This window comes from Symphalangus syndactylus, chromosome 4, assembly GCF_028878055.3.
Source record: "Symphalangus syndactylus isolate Jambi chromosome 4, NHGRI_mSymSyn1-v2.1_pri, whole genome shotgun sequence".
In the NCBI taxonomy this organism is placed as follows: domain Eukaryota; kingdom Metazoa; phylum Chordata; class Mammalia; order Primates; family Hylobatidae; genus Symphalangus; species Symphalangus syndactylus.
Genome location: NC_072426.2, coordinates 83,249,757 through 83,271,390, shown reverse-complemented (window position 1 = coordinate 83,271,390; position 21,634 = coordinate 83,249,757). Strand labels below are relative to the sequence as shown.

The window sequence follows — 21,634 nt, the reverse complement described above, 5'->3', positions numbered from 1 at the left end:
TCTCCTGCCTCAGCCTCCCAAGTAGCTGGGACTGCAGGCGCCTGCCACCACACCCGGCTAATTTTTTGTATTTTTAATAGAGACGGGTTTTCCCGTGTTAGCCAGGATGGTCTCAATCTCCTGACCTCGTGATCCGCCCACCTCGGCCTCCCAAAGTGCTGGGATTACAGGCGTGAGCCACTGCACCCGGCTCGGTCATAGTTTTACATCTGATTTTACAGAATGGATTATTGATTTTTTGGAAGTTGAGACTTTAAAAAAAAATAGATCTTACTTGCGAGATGCGATGGTTGCTGGGAATACCTGAAATTGTGGATTATATTGCTTGACTTCTACCTCAGAGTCTTCTTTGTTTCATGACTTAATAGTGCTTTGAGTTTGGTATATTTTTCTTACTTGACCTCTAGGAATTCTTCGTTTTACACAGATATACAAATTTTAAAATAGAAAATGCTTGCTTTTACTTTGTAAGGTAAGAGAGTATCCATATGCTTAGATGTGCTCGTTTCTAAAATTCTAGAGGTTAATACAATCAGCTCATGAATGCACAGCTATGCTTCTTGTGATAGATTGCACATAACAGCAGCAGTTGAAAGGTAAAACAATTGCTTTTTTTTTGTTTTTTGCTTTTGTTATGTGACTATGGTACTTTGTGATTCCTTACTCTATAGGTAATGAGTCAGCTCCATATTTATTTGGGTCTCTTTTTAGAGGGAAATCAGTAATAAAGCTGTAAAATAAGGAAGGAAAAAAAGTTGTTTTTGATGTATTTATCCTAAGGTATTACATTGTATTGTAATCATTTAAATATCAGTCTCTCCTTTAATAATAGCTAACATTTATCAAGTGTTCAGTATTTACCACTTTATACATTGTTCATTTAATTCACACAGTGACTATGAGGGAGGGAATATTATTTCCAAATTATACTTGAGGAAACTGAGGTACAGAAAAGAGAACTAACTTACTTATAATTAGGTAACCAGGAAAGAGGCAGACCCGAGAACCCATACTGTGAGCCAATATGTTATGGTAACCTATAACAGTGTTAACGCTAAGGCTGGGCTGGCGTGATGGCTCACACCTGTAATCCCAGCACTGTGGGAGGCCAAGGCGGTTCGAGACCAGCCTGGGAAACATGGTGAAACCCCGTATCTACAAAAAAAATAAAATAAATAAAAATTAGCTGGACGTGGTGGTGTAGGTCTGTATTTCGAGCTACTCAGGAGAATGAGGTGGAATGATCACTTGAGCCGCTGAGACCAAGGTTGCAGTCAGCCGAGATTGCACCACTGCACTCCAGCCTGGACGAAGACTAAGACTGCTGTCTGCAAAAACAGTCTTAGTGTCTTAAGGGGACTTCATTTTTAAGTCACCATCTACCAACCTCTTCCACTTCCCCCACATTCATTAAAACACACACACACACACACACACACACACACACACACACTTTAGAACTTGGAACTTGGTTGGTAAAATTAAGGTGAGCCAATTACCAAACTTGCATTTCATCTAACACCATCATGGGTAACTTAACACCCTTAATCTATGTCCCACACCCTGGAATTTATCACTGAAACATTGTGACTTCAAAATCTGAACTTCTCCTGAATAGAGTAGCCTATTTATTTATTTATTTGTTTGTTTTGAGACAGAGTCCACTCTGACGCCCAGGCTGTAGTGCAGTGGCACAATCTTGGCTCACCGCAACCTCCACCTCCTGGGTTCGAGTGATTCTCGTGCCTCAGCCTCCAAAGTAGCTGGGAATTACAGGCGTGTGCCACCATGCCCAGCTAGTTTTTGTATTTTTAGTGGAGACAAGGTTTTGCCATATTGGCCAGGCTGGTCTTAAACTCCAGACTTCAGGTGATCCACCTGCCTCAGCCTCCCAAAGTTCTCCAATTACAGGCATGAGCCACAATGCCTGGCCACAAACTGTTTTTCAAAACAGTACGGTATAGTGAGTAAAAGCACTAGCTTATGCAACAGGTTGGTTTTGTGTGCTGCAGCTAACCTCAAAGTTGTAAGGATTAAATTAGATAATAAAGTGCTTTTAGTAACATGCCTGGTATAGTTCGTTGATTCAAACATTGAATAAAATTTTTTTTTTTAGTTATACATACTACTGTGTACCTTTGGAAAAATTAGAACTTAACAGATAAGGCTAAGTTTGAGCCTTCCAGTCCTTTCCTTCTCTGCATACTCTTCAGAGGTAACTGGGATCATGCTCTGGGAGCATGTCTTTCCAAGTCTTTTTCTTTGCTTTTATAAATACATCTGTTTCCACAGAAATGCTTGTATGTAGAAGGGGCGTGGTATCATGCTGGATTTGTTATTGGCACTTTTTTGCTTGACCTACCTTGGATGGCTCTCCAATTGTTACAGCTTTTACCTTTTAACTATTACTCAGTATTCTTACTAAGGTAAGACTATACTGATTTTGTTTATATTTCTCTAGTAATAGGCCAGGCGCGGTGGCTCATGCCTGTAATCCCAGCACTTTGGAAAGCCAAGGCAGGTTGATCACCTGAGGTAAAGAGTTTGAGACCAGCCTGGTCAACATGGTGAAATGCAATCTCTACCAAATATAAAAATTAGCCAGGCATGATGGCGGGTGCCTGTAATCCCAGCTACTCGGGAGGCTGAGGAAGGAGAATCGCCAGAACCCAGAAGGCGGAGGTTACAGTGAGGCGAGATCACCCCATTGCGCTGCAGCCTGGGCAACAAGAACGAAACTCCTCAAAAATAAAAAAAGTAAATAAATAAAAAAATATTTCTCTAGTAACAGACAATTTTGATATTTTAATATTTTGCTTTTTATATTCTTGTGGTTATATTCTTATTAAAGAATGCGTTTTTTATTTAGATTCGAAGTAAATCTTGTGTGTTATTTATTCCAGCACATCTTTTGCTTCATAACTTGCTGCATCATGATTATGATTATTTTAAAAAGCTGTTACTTCTTTGAAGGAGGAGCCTAAAGGCTAAGTGACAGTATCTCTTCTTTAGCTTAATTACTAGTAGTTCTAATTTGCTATTTTATACTCTTAGCACACCACACAAATGAGTGATGAGGAAGAGGATGATGATGGCTGTGACCTTTTCGCTGACTCTGAGAAGGAGGAGGAAGATATTGAGGACATTGAAGAAAATACTAGACCTGTAAGGGAGGCTGCAGTTGCTATCACTTGGCAGGATTTTAGAACCAATGACTTGTTTCTTTTATTGTCACTTATTTTGTACCTTTCTCATTTTGGCATATTTGTCATTTCACTTACACTTTGGAAAATAATAGCAAGCATCTCAAATTGCCTCACAAGTACCACTTTCTTGTCCAGGTGTTATGATTTTATGAGTCAGATCATTCAGAATATGTCTGGTTCCAGAGTTTGAAGACTATAGTGCTCCTGTCTCTCCATCCAAGCACCTTTTTCTTATTTTCTTATTTAGATTTTTAAGTATTAAAGTGAAGTATTAAAAAAATAAGGAAATAAAGAGCATCTCCCTTTGAAGGAACATTTTATGAGTCCTGTTCCTTGGGTGAGCTGTATAGGGTACATATGTTTAAGTTCATTTAATTAAACTGTGTTTTCTCCTCAGTTCAATTTCTTTGCTCTTGTATACTTAATGTTGTCAGGTGTCCAAAGTGAAGTGTACTAGTTTGTTACAAAAAAGCAATTCTTTTGATTTCTCCTGCTGTAGAAAAGAAGCAGACCTACATCGTTTGCAGATGAGCTGGCTGCCCGCATCAAGGGGGATGCCTTGGGCCGAGTGGACGAGGAGCCCACAAATGAGCCCCAGCCACATTGACGGGGAGTGGGGGAGAGGTAGTGCAGGGCCCTCTGCTGGCTTCACCAAAGGTGGATTTCTCTTTTTATTAGGAATTACTACAGCAGGAGAGGCTTAAATTGTAGCACTTATTCCTTTTTTGGTTAATGGGCTTCTTTAGATAACTGAACACTGTGGACCCACAAGAAAAACGTACATGTACACATGTAGATAACACTTTACATATAATTTCAGGGGATTAATGGAAACTCCAGAGAACCATGGGCAACAGCTTAAGAATTCCTGGCTGAATATTTACTCCTATATTTTGAACACATAAGAATGTGCCATATAGCATATTCTAGTTATATAACAAAGTATAAAGATAACGTAATAATTCTTTCAACAAATACAATCCTGTTATGCACGTGAGCCTGGTATGAAAGCAGAAGCCTTCTGCCTTACAAAGAGACTCTTGAGTGCCCACCGTGGGCAGGGCCAGGGGGTTCAGTGCTCTGGTGGAGCTGAGATGAAAGGCAGACATCTTGGTCTTAGCTGTGAGTTATGAGGATGACAGACGTGGAAAGAACCAGGATGTGTATACTGAGGGAGGACTTAGTACTATTAAAACTGTGAACTGTTGTTCAAGCCTTATCCTCAGGAGAAGCAAAACCTCGGAAGACACTCAAAGAGAAGAAGGAAAGGAGAACTCCTTCAGACGGTGGGCCTTTTCCCTCAATTCTGTTATTTTAGGAGGCTGTTGACTCAGGAATGTTGCTTACATAATTCATGAAGTACTGCTTTACATGCTGTCTTCCCCCTGCCAAATGGGTCTGTCTCCATTTACTTTTCTAAAGCCTCTGGGCTGGGTGCGGTGGCTCACGCCTGTAATCCCAGCGCTTTGAGAGGCCCAGGCAGGCAGATCACGAGGTCAGGAGTTTAAGACCAGCCCGGCCAACATAGTGAAACCCCATTTCTACTAAAAATACAAAAAATGAGCTTGGTGTGCTGGTGGGTGCCTGTAGTCCCAGCTGCTTGGGAGGCTGAGGCAGGAGAATCGCTTGAACCCTGGAGGAGAGGTTGCAGTGAGCCTTGATCCTGCCGCTGCATTCCAGCCCGGGTGACAGTAGGAGACTCTGTCTCAAAAACAAACAAAAGCCTTGGAAGGCATGTTTGGGGGTGCTGGGAGGAGATGTGGATATGGAGTAAAAGTTTCTGTAGAGATTTGATTTATTAGATTTTACAGCAATCATTTCTTATCTTTCTAGAATTCTTTAGAAATATAGAAACTTAGAGATCTCTAGCATTTGTTTTCAATAAAGGATACACCAGGCCTTTTCCTATTAAACAGCCATGTCCATTACATTAGACTTGTCCCTGTGTCAGTCTGCAGATGCCTTTGTTTAGTCTGCCCTTTCTTCCCCCAGATTGGTGGGGGAATGGGTCTTGAATGTGGCATCTGACCCGAATGCTTGCTTCAGAGTAAATGTAGATTGAGGGTGCTGGCCTAGAGAATGAATGCTGTCTGCTGCAGACATTGACAGACTTGAGAGTGGAGGCCCCGAGAGCCTTTTTAGGGTGTCACTGGACTGTGCCAGGGGTTTAGTGGGAAATTCATCAGACTGCCTCACACTTTGTTAAATAGGGTCAGATAAACTCCATGCCAGTTTGGAGACATTGCAGATGCCAACCCGGGAATTCGAGTTCTAGACCCATCTTTAATACTCCCTGCAAAACATTGCTTTCTGTTTGCTAGATGAAGAGGATAACTTATTCGCACCCCCCAAGCTGACCGACGAGGACTTCTCGCCATTTGGCTCTGGAGGCGGCCTGTTCAGTGGGGGCAAGGGGCTCTTTGATGATGAGGACGAGGAGGTGAGTCCATGGCACCCAGCAACACACCCTGCAGCTAGCTGTGTCAGGGGTCCACAGGGAAGAAATAGGCTTTGTTTGTTTAGTGGGGGAAAAACAGCTTCTCAGTTGGAAGTTGCTTCTATTTTCATATTCTGGGACATGTTGAACTAAGAACCACAGAGTGAGAAATACTGTATCCTTCTATCCTTTGTTAGGTGAGGAGAAGATGTGCACGTGTTAATGTGAATAATTACTAGGTGATTGTTTCTTGCCTTATCTGTAGTCTTCCATGTTTGTTTTTAATTCCTGGACAGGCCTAAATTATTTTAGGGTCTGATTTTGCCATAGTTATCACTTTGCAACTGATTTTCTGGCAGAGTAGTAAATACGTAGCTTTAAATCTTGTAGATTATTTTTCCTTAGAAATCCTCAAATGCAGCTATGCTTTCTCCTGGTTTTTTGAGTTCTTTGTCATATACCTTATTATAACCAGAGTGACCTCTTCACGGAAGCCCCGCAGGATCGGCAAGCTGGAGCCTCTGTTAAGGAGGGTAAGCTGGGGCTGGTGAGCTGCGTCTCGGTGTGCAGAGTTCCAAAACTGTCTTTCTCACTAGGAGATGGAACCCTGAGGTTGTTCCCAAGCCTTGTTTCTGTGTTAAGCAGGAAGCTATTGTTTTTACTGTGGTCCAGTTGAAAGGAATTCATCTTCACTAATTCATGTCTTGGAAAAAACAGAGTATCATCTGTAAACCCATATCACAGTCTTGCCTCTTTGTTAGGAGAGAACTCATAAAAAGTCAGACAAGAAAAGTACCCTAGAGCAATGTTGAGGATGGTTTTCATTGAATGAAGTTTAATTTAAAGAAACATTTTTAACATTCTGTATATAAGTTGGAGACCAGTAATTTCCCCAACCGAGTGTGCATTAAAATCATCTGTGCAGTTTTTGTTTTTTTGTTTTGTATTTTTAGTAGAGACGGGGTTTCACCGTGTTGGACAGTTGGCCAGGCTGGTCTTAAACTTCTATCCTCAAGTGATCATCCGCCTTGGCCTCGCAAAATGCTGGGAATACAGGCATGAGCCACTGCACCTGGCCCATTGGTGCAGTTTTTTAAAAACACAAATAGAAATATATTTTTTAACCTACAAAGGTTACTCAATAGGTTTGTGTTAGTTCTCGGGACTTGGGAATTAGTGATTCTAAGCGCCGAGTCTCGGGCACACGCATCAGAGCTGGGCCTTGGAGGCCGCTCCTTGTGCATGCTGTGCGGGCTGCTAGCCTGGCTCTCCTCTGCTTTCTGCTGTGCACGTTTTGGCATCAGTGACTTGCTTGGTTTCCCCCTTTGCTCTTATGTCTTTATTTTTTTACTGATGACTCACACGTTTTTGCGGTTCTTTTTTTCTTGTTCATTCTCAACCAACTGGAATGGGTAGAGGTGGAACTGTTTGGGGGAGCCCTGGTCATGTTGTCCCTGCCTCTGCCAGCTGTGCTCACCACCTCCCTTGGTGTCCCCCAGCTGACCCACTGCTGTGGCTTGAAGACAGTCAGCACGCTCTTCCATTGGAGTCACAGCTCAGATTGTGTTAATCCCCCAAAAAAGTCCTGACATTGGTAGAGAAGAAAACACTACAGAATTTTAAAATGGCTTGTTCAGGAAAAAGTGGTTTCAAATGGTCTGGTACTAGCTGTGTTTTACATTGCACGTATTTCAGGAAGAAAATAGCAAGGAAATGGTTACTCCTTGCTTTCTCATTCTAGAGTCTTCGTTATCCAAACCTGGAAAGAAAATCCCAGCAGGAGCTGTTTCTGTGTTTTTAGGTAACATAACTTAGGTTTGTTTTCTAAAAACTACACAAATACTGTTTTTTCATTTTCAAAACTATCATCTTCTAAAGCCTGGCTGGAGACGAGGAAGTACCTGGGAGCTTCAAAGGGCTTTGAGCAGCTTATAGAACGAGCTCATTTACTGATATTAGCTCTTATTCTCCTAGAGCTCAGTGGCCTTGGACTTTTTTGTGTTTGAGTGACCTGGTGATTCTCCATTGTGAGATATTCTGTAGCAGTAATGGATGGAGGCTATTGGGCCCTGTTAATGCATTTTGTGGATTAACCGAAATGAAAAGTTTTTGGTGGGTGATAATTTTTTTCTGTAAATTCAACAGGCCCACACTGGCTCACAGCTGTGGCTGTCTTGTCCCTCCACCCACAGGAGACATGGATGTGTTTGGTGCTGCCTCCGTTCCATCACTGAAGGAGCCACAGAAGCCTGAGCAGCCCACTCCAAGGAAAAGCCCCTACGTTCCCCCTCCCACTGGCCTCTTTGATGATGAGGATGGTGATGATGATGACGACTTTTTCTCGACACCCCGCAGCAAACCTTCCAAAACAGGTACGTGTTCCTGCCTCTGTTTCTGGGACTTCAGCCAGAGAAAGAACGTTACCTAAAAAGAACATAAGCTCACCTAGTTCTGTATCTCTTACAGTACCAGAATCCCTTCTCCAGCATTCCCGTCATTGAGTTGTTGTGTCTGTACTTACGTAGGTGTGGTGCCTGGGAGGTCTGTTTTGTGAACCAATCTTTTCTGCTCTGTAAGCTAATTACTATGATTATTTTCCTTATAGAGAGCTGAAATCCTTTTCCCTATAATTTTTGCTTGCAATTTCCAGTTCTGACCTTTGGTATTGTAAAGTTTTAATCATACTTTCTTCCAGCTGACCTTAGTCAATTAATTACATGAGCAGCATGTTGTGTGCTGGCCATTTATTTCCCAGCTTCTCCTTTCTCTGCCAAAAAGCTCAGGTGGCCTTGGTCTTTCCTCAGATGATGGAGTTTTCGTCCCCTTGGCCACTTTGGCATTCTCCTCTCTTTTCCTCTTAAATGTAAGTCCTGTGTCCTCAAGTCATTCCTGTAAATCATTTGTTTTTAAATGTGCAGATGAATCTCCCAGGGGCTTTTGTCAAAATGAAGATTCTGATTCAGTAGGTCCAGGTGGGGCCTGAGAATTTACATTTCCAGCAAGCTTCATGGTCTGTAGATCACACTTGGAATAGCAAGACTTAGATCCACTGACTGCTCTTCCAGAAAAGAAAGGTAGATCCCTAAGGTGCACATGATTTTCAGCAACTTGAAAAAATAAAAAAGGATGGCATAGGAATGGATGGAACCAGAATGCATTTAGAAGCAGGCTGTCTGGACTTACTGTCCTTTTCCAGCGTTAGGTGTAGAAAGTAAGGATGGAAGCCGAAGTGCGAGGGAAAACGATAGCCTAGTTAATCTCGAAAGAGTGCAAACAGATGCGGAATGCACGCAGGTCTCAGTGAAGATGACAGTGAATGAAGGTAGTAGTGCTTTTTGTAGCTCCACAGGGCTCTCACTTAGTGGATATCTTTGAGAAGTGATTTAGAATCACTAGTAAATTGATGCTGCTTTCTTTGACAACTCCTAGTCTCTTCGGACATTCATGAGTCAGTGACCTCATTTCAGCAACACATGCCCCATTCAGTACAGCAGTGCTTATGGTGGTGAAAGGTTGGAAACCTCCCAAATATTTATCAGTAGAGTAAGCTATGGCCCTTCTATTCAGTGGAATGTTGTGTGACTGTTAAAAAGAAAGGGGTCTATGCTTACTAACTTGGGAAGATTTTATAGGTACATTCAGTGGAAAACACAAATGGTAAGACACATTGTTCAAATTATCTTCTAAATAGCTAAAGTTAATTCATTAGTACATCCTTTGGGGGAATTAGAAGCATGTATGCTGAACTGTTTCCAATGTTCATCTTGTTTGAGTAGAACGGTGGAATTATGAGAGGATTTCAGTATTTGCTTTTATCTGCTTTTGTACAGTTTGATTTTTTTTAAAGCAGGAGCCAAGCCTTCATTTCTCAGATTGGTTAGATGATTGACTTGGTGGCCCTCTTAAATGATCTTTCTTCCTCTAGATCTCTCTTCACCTTGTAAGCCAGTCCAAGCTACTCTAAGCACAGGAGATGGCTACTTGGATAAGCATGTCAGCCACGTGGATAAACTATCTGTTCTGTCTTTCAACTGAGCTGCTACTATGCTCTTTGAAAATTTCCAAGGGAAGAGTATAGTTCCACTTAACTGTTTCTTTATACCTAATCAAGAAACAACATAACTTTTTATGTTTATTCTTCAGGAGGGAAGAATTTTTTAATCTGTGAATTTTGTGATAGGATGTTTGACGTTAGTGTCATTTTATGCCTTGGTATTTTTTAAAGGCAAAGTCCAATCCACTGCCAATATCTTTGGTGACGATGAAGGAGATCTGTTCAAAGAAAAAGCCGTAGCATTGCCAGAAGCCACTGTGAGTCAGACAGATGAAAATAAAGCAAGAGCAGAAAACAAGGTGAGCAGGAGGGAAGCCTTAACGCAGGAGCATTGATCTGCAGCATTTTAATAATTCGTCCGGAACCCAGAGGAAAGTACTGTTCCCTTTCACATTCATATTGAAGAACTTCAAACAGAAAGTGGAAAGAACATTGCAGTGAACACCCAGATAACTACCACCCAGATTGATCAGTTCTTAGGGTTTTGGCAAACACTTAATGGATGTAAACCTTGTTACATATCTATTTTTTTCCTGAACTGTTTTCATGTAAGTTGTTTGAACTGTTTGCTGCATGGAACTGTTTCCATGTAGTCATTGTGACATTCTACCCCTAAATATTTCATTAAGCCTCTCTTGAAAAGACTTCCATATAACCGCAATGCCATTATCAACAGCTGTGAGACTAACAGTAATTCTATAGTAGAATCTAATATCTGGTCTGTATTAGAATTGCTCCAGTTGCCCCAGAATGTCTTTGTAAAATCACCCCAACAAATACAATACAGATTTAAAATGATCTCACCTATAGTTTATATTGTAATTTCCTCTCTTGTCCCCAAAATGCCATTTATAGCAGCGATTCTCAAAACCTCTTTGGCATTAGGGACGTAAGGAGAGTGCAACCTACAATCTAGATCCCTCGCATGCACAGTTCACAATAGGGTTTGCCCTGCTATGAGAATCTGATGCTGCCGCTGATCTGACAGGAGGAGCTCAGGCAGTAATGCTTGCTGCTCACCTCACCTCCTGCTCTGCGGTCCGGCTCCTAACAGGCCATGGACTGGTCTGCAGCCCAGGGTTGGAGACCCCTGCTTTATAGTATTTTTTTATGTTTTGATTTTTTTTGTTTGTTTTAAGAAACCCAGGATTCGGGCAGTGTGTCTGCATTGCATTTGGTTGTCCTGTCTCTTTGGTCTCCTTAATCTAGAGCAGCACCTCACACATCTTTTTTTTTTTTTTAAATGACCAGCCACTTGTCTTGTAGAATGTGTCTCGTGAATTTGCTTGATTATTTTCCTATGAATAGATTCAGGGTGAGCAGTTTTGGCAAGAATACAAGCAGGCAGGGTTGTGCACTTCCAGGTGGATCACCTCCCAACACACATCAGGTCCGCTGTCTGCCTCATTCAGACACGTTTATCACTTGGTTGTTAGGGTGCCCACTGCTTCATTGGAAAGGTACCCTGTTCTCTTTTGCCATTGATAAGTTGATCTCTAAAGTGATAGTTGAACACAGTGTGAATATCTAATATCTGTTCTCTCCCAGCCTTTTACTCAGTGTTTTGAAAATCCACTGATGATCTTTTCTTGACTCAGTTAATCTGTTAGCGGGCATAAACTACTATTTTTTTAATTCTATATTTCTTATTAGTTGGCATTCTTCTGAATGAAGTTCTTTCTCTCCCTCTCCTTCCCCAATTTTTAGTATTGCTTTGGGATCATGGATTCATTCTGCAGTGTAGGTGATAATCCATTACAATCACTCTTCTTCTTTTTTTTTTTTTTTTTTTGTGAGACACGGTCTTGCTCTATTGCCCAGACTGGAGTGTAGTGGTGCAATCACAGCTCAGTGCAGCCTCAACCTCCTGGGTTCAAGCGATTCTCCAGCCTCAGCCTACCAAGTAGCTGGGACTATATGCGTGCGCTACCATGCCCGGCTGATTTTTGTATTTTTTGTGGAGACGGGGTTTGACCGTGTTGGCCAGACCATCATTCTTTTTGATGCTCAGATTGACCTGCATTTGGCCAGTGCGTGTGTCCCCAGCAGTCTTTAAGCCCTTCTGACGGCTTGACCTTTCACTGCTGTCCTGCACGGCTGGTCCCTCCTCTTTCTACAGTTTGTCTCATCATGTCATGTCCTGGCTGTGAAACCCTGACTTTCTCCTGCCGACCACCCAAGGCCCAGCCTTCAGAACCTGCTAGGCCTGTCAGGCAGCCTGCCTTTCCATGCTGTCTCTCGTTGCATATGTCCCATCTGTGCACCCATTGACCCAGGCAGTGCGTCCTGCTCCCTGATATACCAGATGTGTCCTCTCTTTGTCTTGCTGTTCTCTTAACAGCCCCCTTGGTTTGTTGCCTATCACAGCAGAGACTCCGTGCGTTTTCTAAATGGTTGATTGAGTAAACCCTCCTTTCTGGGCATCTTATGTGTTAATGCTTAATTTTTCTTTTTCTTTTTTTCTTCCCCCCCCACCCCCCACAAAGGTTACCTTACCTTCCAGCAAAAATCTCAAGCCCTTGTCAGAAACAAAGACTCAAAAAGGCTTATTTTCAGATGAGGAGGACTCTGAGGTATGGAATTCTTTTCTTAGTTGTGGGTATTGGTCTATGGATATGACATAAAAACTATTTCTGAATCAGGTTTTTCTCAATAGAGTTATAAGACTTTTTGTTAAATACTCCAGTTCTTTAAAAATTATCTCTAGAGGCCAGGAGCGGTGGTTGATGCTTGTAATCCGAGCACTTTGGTAGGCCAAGGCAGGTGGATACCTGAGGTCAGGAGTTCGAGACCAGGCTGGCCAACATGATGAAACCCTGTCTCTATTAAAAAGACAAAAATGAGCCGGGCATGGTGGTGCGAGCCTGTCATCCCAGTTACTCAGGAGGCTGAGATAGGAGATTCACTTGAACCCGGGAGGCAGAAGTTGCAATGAATCGAGATCACACCAATGCACTCCAGCCTGGGCGACAGAGCGAGACTTTGTCTCAAAATAAATACATGAATAAAAAATAATCTCTTGAGAGCACAGGGTCTTTAGAAAGCAATATGTTTACAATACTTTTCACTTTTGGGTTGGACTGTATTTACATTTCCTGGGATGAAAATACTCTCTTTTTAGGATGCTCAGATTTTAAACTGTTAATGGGCTTATGATGTGATGAGGAGCTTGCACCAGAGTGGAGGTCACCATGCTACTTCCTTTATTCACATTCTTACTAACTAGACCGTGGCTTAATGCTGTAGCAGATGGGTTCTGGCATAGCCATCTGTGTTGTCGAGACTGAGACCACTAACAGCCTGTGGGACCCTGGTTCACAGGTTGCTTTGGTTTCTCCAGGCACCTTAGAACCACCTCTCAGAATTTCACTGCTTTTCCTGAGTCTCTCAGGCCTAGATTGTCTTAGATCCAATTTTAAGTTGGCCTTTTAGGAGATCAGAGAACTGTATGAGAATGTAACGGGAAGTAGTAAGCCCCTTTTACAGAAAAAGATGTGGACATGGCAGAAACTTACATGTATTTCAAGAAGCTGTGGGCTCTAGGTTAGGCTCTCATGGTCGGGCTTTGCACTCACAGCGAGGATGAACATGGAACTCTTTGGAAGTAGAGTGATTGCCCTTGATGTAAAGAATACCTTTCAGGCTATTATTTTTTTTATTTTTTTTATTTTTTTGAGATGGAGTCTCGCTCTGTCACCCAGGCTGGAGTGCAGTGGCGCGATCTTGGCTCACTGCAAGCTCCGCCTCCCGGGTTCACGCCATTCTCCTGGCTCAGCCTCCTGAGTAGCTGGGACTGCAGGCGCCTGCCACCACGCCTGGCTAATTTTTTGTATTTTTAGTAGAGACGGGGGTTTCACCGTGGTCTCGATCTCCTGACCTCGTGATCCGCCCACCTCGGCCTCCCAAAGTGCTGGGATTACAACCGTGAGCCACCACGCCCGGCCTCTTTCAGGCTATTATTTCACTGAAGGCGAGTGTACAAAACATGGGAATTAACCAAAGTCCAGTTAAATCACAACCCTGACCCCTGAGAAACAGCATGATGGGGCCTCCACCATCTTATCCTCATATCATGGATCCCGTGCGTCACCCACACCTGCACCTCGGGGTCTTTGCACCGGCCCCTGCCACTCTGAGGAATGCTGTTCCCAGAATCCAGCTTGCTTCCTCACTCTTCGACTTCTCTGTGAGGCCTCCCTGATGAAATACGCACAACAGGAAGCCTGCTAGCACACACCACCCTGTGCTCCTGGTCCCCTTTCCTATTTCACTGTTTACCACGGCACGTGTTGCCAGGGACAATGTATATTTACTTATTCATTGTCTCTACTTCCCACTAAAGTAAGTGCCACGAGGGCAGGACTTTTTATTCTCTGTTTGTATCCCTGATACCCTGTCCTTAATACCAGTGCTTGGCATGTTGTAAGCCATCCAGTAGTTGTTGACTAGACAAGAAAACCAAATGTGAGCAATTGCAGTGACTTACGAGGTGTTCTGGTTATTTGTTGCTACGAAACAAGTAACTCCAAAAGTTAGCGGTTTATAACACCCATAGTTTTGTTATCTCACAGTTGAGAGGTTGACTGGGCTTAGCTAGGCCATTGTCACTGAGGGTCTCTTGTGTCTGAAGGTGGCTGGGCTGAGGATCACCTCATTCATATGTCTGGTACCTGGGCAGTGGGGCCCCTGGGACATCTCTCGCTAGCCCTGTGTGGCTCCCAGCATGTAGTCAGGGAAGCCGGGCCTCTTACATGCTGGCTCAGAGCTGTAGGGGAGAGTCCTCAGAGGGAGCCAGGTGGAGGCCATGTGGCCTTCTGTGTTCCAGCCTTGGAAGTCAACAGTGTTCCTTTTGCTTCATTTGTTGGTCAAGATGGTCACAATGGCCCATCCAGGTTCACGGGGAGGGGCCGTAGGCTCCCCTTCTTGATAGTGGGAGTGTAAATGAACTCTCAGACTCGTGTGAAAACCCTACCAAAGGCTTTGCCCCATGTGTGTCATAATAGAGTGAATGTTTTTATTGGATATTGTTGGGATTCTGAGGCAAGGAGAAGTAAAACTAAGGCAGTCTAAGAGTTAAAGCTTTGGACCCGAAGAAATGTGTCCTGACTCCTTTCTCTATATCTCAAGTGTGAGGCTGAAGCTTGCCCTGTGAAGTCATTTTGGGGGAACATGTTTGAGGTAATGGAAGTGTCTTTTTTTTGCAGTACCAAGAAAGGTATTAGTTAAGGGTCCAAAACTGTGATGTTGACATTTGTTTTTGTTCTTTGCTTTGGTTTACTTCCATTTTCTTAAAGCAGCAGAACCCTTTCTCTTGCTATTGTGTAACATGCAGGAGGGGCACGGGATGCCTGGAATCCCCCATGTGGCCTCTTCTATCTAAATAAACCCATGGGACTCCGGGGAGCACAGGGGAAAACCACTGTGTGGAGGAGATCTCACTTAGTGAACTCATTAGGTCTATATTTAGGAGTAGACATCGACCTCATAATTTAAAAAAAAAAACAAAAAACTGTCCGAAGAGGTCTTAGAAAATATGTTCTCGTCCTATTTAATTGTTCGGCTCTTGTGTATTGAAGTTTATCTTCCCAAGGGAATAGATGTCCCATTTTATGTTTCTACTTCATGTAGCTCAACTTGCAGGTCTTTCTTTGCAGGATAAGCTGATGTTTTATAACATTTTGAAAATTTCTTGATTTTTATATTTTTTACCTTTTTAGAGATGAAATTTCACTCTTCTTGTGCAGGCTGGAGTGCAATGGTGGGATCTTGCCTCACTGCAACCTCCGCCTTCCGGGTTCAAGCAATTCTCCTGCCTCAGCCTCCCGAGTAGCTGAAATTACAGGCACCCACCACCACGCCTGGCTAATTGTGAATTTTTACAAAATTAATACAGGCTGGTCTTGAACTCCTGACCTCAGGTGATCTGCCTGCCCCAGCCTCCCAAAATGCTAGGATTATAGGCATGAGCCGCAGCACCGGGCTGAAAGTTTCTTTAGAATCTATCAGGTCTTATCGTGGTTTGCAACATCATATACCTATAGTTAAGCTAAGTAGACTAGCAAACATTTAAAAATAAAAGTTTCATTTGTATTTATTTAAAAGAAATAAGTCGGCCGGGTGTGGTGGCTCAAGCCTGTAATCCCAGCACTTGGGGAAGCCGAGGCGGGCGGATCACAAGGTCAGGAGATGGAGAACATCCTGGCTAACACGGTGAAATCCCGTCTCTACTAAAAATACAAAAAAATTAGCCGGGCGTGGTGGCGGGCGCCTGTAGTCTCAGCTACTCAGGAGGCTGAGGCAGGAGGATGGCGTGAATCCGGGAGGCGGAGCGTTCAGTGAGCCGAGATCGCACCACTGCACTGCAGCCTGGGCAACAGAGCGAGACTCTGTCTCAAAAAAAGAAAAAGAAGTAAGTCATAATCTTAGGAGAGAAGGGTGTTACTAAATAAAATAGTTGTACCTCCATTAATTTGGGAACCCTGTTTCTTTATTGACCCTGTCTAATCTCTGATTCTTTAGACAGTAATGGGAAGCCATGCTTATATATTTATTTTTTTAGCATGGGGTAGGAAATTGATTCGAAAACTTCTTCCTGCCTTCTGTCATTAAGGTGGGAATGCAGAAGCCCCTGGGCTCTGCGAGGCCACCAGATCCTGTAGCTCTCCTCCTCCTTACCGCCACTGCACACACCCTACACAGAGCCTGAGGCCTGTGCCTTTAAGGACTCTGTCTGAGCCACCTTCCCTCTAAGGAAAGAAGCCTAGACACATGGCAGCTATCGTGTCTGAGTGACCTGTGTTTTATACTGACCTGATATTTTAAAAACTGATATTCCTGTTAACCAGCAACTTTAATTTCAATCCAACAGGATTTGTTTTCTTCTCAAAGTGCGAGTAAGTTAAAAGGTGCATCTCTGCTGCCTGGCAAGCTCCCCACGTCGGTTTCCCTGTTTGATGATGAAGATGAAGAGGTAAACATTGTTATTGCAACGCTAGATAATTTAGATTAGGAGAAAACGATTGTTGATGTAACTTTCTACCCAGAGGCTCATACACTAGCAAAAGGTGTTAGGGAAGCAGTCAGGCTACCTGAAGTTTATATAACAAAAATATTTCTGTTTTTATTTCAGTGACTTCTTCCTTGTATTTTCCTAGCTGTGCAATGGAGAAGACATTAGATTCTTGATGCAGTTCTTGTGTGTGTGTGTGTGTGTGTGTGTGTGTGTGTGTGTGTGTGTGTGTTGGAGACTTTCTCTGTCACCCAGGCTGGAGTGCAGTGGTGCGATCTTCACTCACTACAGCCGGGTTCAGGTGATTCTCCTGCCTCGACCCCCCAAGTAGCTGGGACTACAGGTACGCACCACCACGCCCGGCTAATTTTTGTATTGTTAGTGGAGACAGGGTTTCACCATGTTGGCCAGGCTAGTCTCGAACTCCTGATCTCAGGTGATCCGCCTGCCTCGGCCTCCCTAAGTGCTAGGATTACAGGTATGAGCCACCGTGCCCGGCCTCTTCACACAGTTCATATGGAGTGAAATCTACAGGTTTTATTTTTAGAAATCTGCCTTTGAGAAATACAATTGACCCTTTAACAGTGTGGAGGTTATTTTGACTTCCACATTGCAGTGAAAAATCCATATATAACTTCTTTCTTCCCAAAAACTTATCAACTAATAGCTTACTGTTAACCAGAAGCCTCACGGATAACATAAACAGGTGATTGACATATAAATAGTATAGTATCTATTTATATATTTTTGTATTCCTGACATATCTAGCATTTCCTTATTTTTTAATGATATTTCTAGGCTACATGGTTTGTCTGCAAGATTTTTCAAATTGTTGCAAATGTCCAAAAAAATTTTCAACATATTACTGAGAAAACATTTGTGTAGAAGCGGACCTGTGCAGCTCAAACCTGTGTCATTCAGGGTCAGCTGTACTTTAGTCTAGAGGATGGATCAACGTATACCCAATGACCTACAAGAATGTTTTGGATCAAGTGGAGATACAAAGGAGAAGGCAGCCATGTCCTGACCATTGCCTTTCTTTCCCATCCTGGATGGAGAGAGCACAGTGGGGAAGAGAAATAAGAGAGAAGACAACCCAAACCTTAACTCTTATGCAGTACTGGGCAGTGGTGAGCTCACAGGCTTTGCCGTCAGACCCCTGGGTTCATATCCCTGCTCCACCACTTGCAAACCAGGGACCTGGGGCAAGTAACTTAACCTTCCTTAAGCTCACGTGGCTTAACAGTGAGTAGGGTCATTGTGGCAGCTGTAACTACTAGTGTGAAGCTCTTGCAGAGTGCCGGCACATAGTAAGTGCATAGTGAATGTGAGCTCTGTCATTAGTATCCCCAGTGGACACCAGCTCATTATTCTCCTGGCCTGTCCTACATTACCGCACTCTCCTTAAAGGACACTTCATCCAGGAAGACACTCCCTTCATCCATCTTCACATTCCAGGGCTGTTCACCTGCTGTTAAGAGTTTGTCCATCCTAACTCAGACTCGGGCCCTATGATGCTTTTGTTCCCGTTACCTGAATAAAAGCACCTTAATAAATATAACTTTTGGGGAGTGCTTGACCACAGAAGAATTTACAAATGCCATTAAACTTAGTACACCAGCAATTTTATGTAGAAAACTATTTGTCCACTTTGTATAATCTCTTTGAAACTAATGAGAAACACAAGTCATGCCTTCCCTCCATCCCAGGTGTATGTCTTTCTGACCTGTAAAGGAGTGGAGACAGACCCCCAGTTCTCTCCTTTGAGCCATTGTTCTGGTTTCTCATTCGTGGAGAGGACAGTGTGAGTTTCTGGTTGCTGAGGGGGCTCCCATGCCCGTTGCAGGCTGTAACCCCCTGAAATGAGCAGAGAGGCACTTGCCCACAGGGTGACTGGATGGGGCTCAGTTTCTCCTTGTACTTCATGATTTCGTTTGCGTGTTGTCCTCCTGCTGCTTCACAGCTGTTCTGCCTTCGAGTTCTATGGTAATCTCTTTCCTTTCTATGGGTGCAGTGAGAAAAGGCTGTAGTTTGGGATTTGCTAGCATTTTGTGGTTTTTCCCCGCCGGAGGTGTTATTTGTATACCTGACTGGAGACTGACTTCCTAACAGTTTGCTGTAGGAGGACATCCTATGTTTTCTGTTTATAAAGTTGTCTTACCTTTCTGCCATTTGCTTTTCTAGGATAATCTTTTTGGGGGTACAGCAGCTAAGAAGCAGACATTGTCTCTACAAGCTCAGAGAGAAGAGAAAGCAAAACCCTCCGAGCTCTCCAAAAAGAAAGCATCTGCCCTGTTGTTCAGCAGTGATGAGGAGGTGAGCTGAGGTTTCTCCTAAAGAAGATGGGATTATTTCATGGGATTTAAGAGTTAAAGCCATCCCAAGTATTTTCTTTTTCTACCTGTTTTATATCTCTTGATGTTCAGTCACTAAAGGCGATGTTCCCAAGATTGTCTTTTCTGAAGGAAGACATTTAATGTAATATATCAATTTGAAGATGAATCTCTTCAAATTGGTTAGGAATATGTATGACTCCCACTCCTTCAAATGAGTTAGGCCGGCTAGGGGAGAAATGATTTCTCACCCATCGCTAGGTTCATGGTCAAGTTCCCTAGAACAAATGACAGATTAACCAGAGAAGGGTGTGCAAGTTTACTTAAGATAAGTTTTACCAGACACAGGAGCCTTCAGAAAGGAAAACTCAAAAAACAGGAAATCCTGTGTCAATTTCATGCTGTCTGATGAAGAAGCGGACAGTTTTGGAGAAGCACGATTAGATGAAAGGGGTGTGACCTGATGGGAATAAGCTGGGGGAGCTCAGCAAGGCCTGCGTTGTCAGATCATTCTCTGCATCTTTACAAATAAGGAGGCTCCTTTCCTCTGGGAATAGGGAGGACTGGAATGAAGGTCTCATGACCTACTCCAGAGAGGGTTAGAGGATTCTTCTATGGCCGGCTTCAGAGGAGAAGGGCCAGGGAAAGGTCAGAGAGACCTTTCTGCTTCTTTTTTCTCAAATGTCAAGGTCATATTTTGAGGTAGCATGTCCCGTATACCCCAATGACCATATATACTAGTATCTTGTTAAATGATTACTGTGTTTCATTAATTTAGAACTATGGTTAGGAGGAGTTACCTATGGAGGTTAAACTCCTTTTTGAGGGAATCTTAACAATATTTCTGTTTGTGATCTGGATAGATATTACCAAATCAGTTAGTTTAGTTGCTAACTCAATCAGATTTAGTAGCAGGGAACCAGATTTAGCTGTGCAGAAAAAGACTTTAAATATGATGATATAAAAAATCCTGAGTATTAAACATCTTCCTGTGTTATAATAATTCCTCTTTTTTTTAACATTGTAGGCAAGTTAGGAGGGGATGAAGTGGATATATGTCATAGATATGTTCATGTTCTTATTGAAAGCAATTTAAAAATTCCAAGGCAGATTGCAAAAAAAATGTATTAAAAGCTTATGTGGCCGGGCGTGGTGGTTCGTGCCTGTAATCCCAGCACTTTGAGATTCTGAGGCGGGCAGATCACTTGAGGTCGGGAGTTTGAGACCAGCCAGACCAACATGGAGAAACCCTGTCTCTATTAAAAATACAAAAAAATTATCCAAGTGTGGTGGCGCATGCCTGTAATCCCAACTACTCAGGAGGCTGAAGCAGGAGAATCACTTGAACCCAGGAGACGGAGGTTGTTGTGAGCCGAGATCCTGCCATTGCACTCCAGCCTGGGCAACGAGCGAAACTCCGTCTCAAAAAAAAAAAAAAAAAAAGAAAAAAAAAACTTATGAAACACATGTGAACAAGACACGACGAAAAACTGCTAGTAATCCTTTTACTACAAAAGTCTGGCCTTTAGAAAGCATTTAAGGAATTCCTACCCAGCTGTGCTCATGTTTCCACATCAAGGAACTCCCAAGCATATATAATTTGTGTTTTCTACTCAAATGTATGAATATATGACGGATTATCCAGTTTTTTTCTTTTAAACATTGTCAGTGGTTGTTCCCCCTGTAGCAACAGCCAGATATCAGTATAGTTGCTCCTACTATTATAGTGGTTCAGGGAAAATAAAAACATTAGCTAAAGGTTGGAGCAAAAAGACATGCAGAGGAAAGATAGCCAAGGTTCTAGAACAGGGGCGTCCAGTTTTTGGCTTCTCCGGCCCACATGGGAAGAAGAAGAATTGTCTTGGGTCTCAGTGTGCTGTATTCAGGAAACCCATCTCACGTGTAGAGACACACATAGGCTCAAAATAAAGGGATGGAGGAAGATCCACCAAGCAAATGGAAAACAAAAAAAGGCAGGGGTTGCAATCCTAGTCTCTGATAAAACAGACTTTAAACCAACAAAGATCAAAAGAGACAAAGAAGGCCATTGCATAATGGTAAAGGGATCAATTCAACAAGAAGACCTAACTATCCTAAATATATATGCACCCAATACAGGAGCACCCAGATTCATAAAGCAAGTCCTTAGAGACCTACAAAGAGACTTAGACTCCCACACAATAATAATGGGAGATTTTAACACCCCACTGTCAACATTAGACAGATCAATGAGACAGAAAGTTAACAAGGATATCCAGGAATTAAACTCAGCTCTGCACCTAGTGGACCTAATAGACATCTACAGAACTCTCCACCCCAAATCAACAGAATATACATTCTTTTCAGCACCACAACACTCCTATTCCAAAATTGACCACATAGTTGGAAGTAAAGCACTCCTCAGCAAATGTAAAAGAACAGAAATTATAACAAACTGTCTCTCAGACCACAGTGCAATCAAACTAGAACTCAGGATTAAGAAACTCACTCAAAACCACTCAACTACATGGAAACTGAACAACCTGCTCCTGAATGACTACTGGGTACATAACGAAATGAAGGCAGAAATAAAGATGTTCTTTGAAACCAATGAGA

At 42.8% G+C, this 21,634-nt stretch overlaps 1 protein-coding gene across 1 annotated transcript; it reads left to right on the top strand.

Moving 5' to 3' along the window:
* Window positions 1-543: 543 nt before the first annotated feature.
* Window positions 544-20,562, top strand: LOC129480124 (WASH complex subunit 2A-like). The gene is made up of 13 exons (XM_055273894.2): window positions 544-596; window positions 2,414-2,426; window positions 3,055-3,165; window positions 3,706-3,793; window positions 4,421-4,492; window positions 5,528-5,646; window positions 6,119-6,176; window positions 7,385-7,444; window positions 7,836-8,015; window positions 9,869-9,996; window positions 12,184-12,270; window positions 16,566-16,667; window positions 18,891-20,562. Exons 1-13 carry the CDS (start codon window positions 544-546, stop codon window positions 19,029-19,031), a joined length of 1,212 nt encoding a protein of 403 aa, XP_055129869.1. The 3' UTR covers window positions 19,032-20,562.
* Window positions 20,563-21,634: the final 1,072 nt, after the last annotated feature.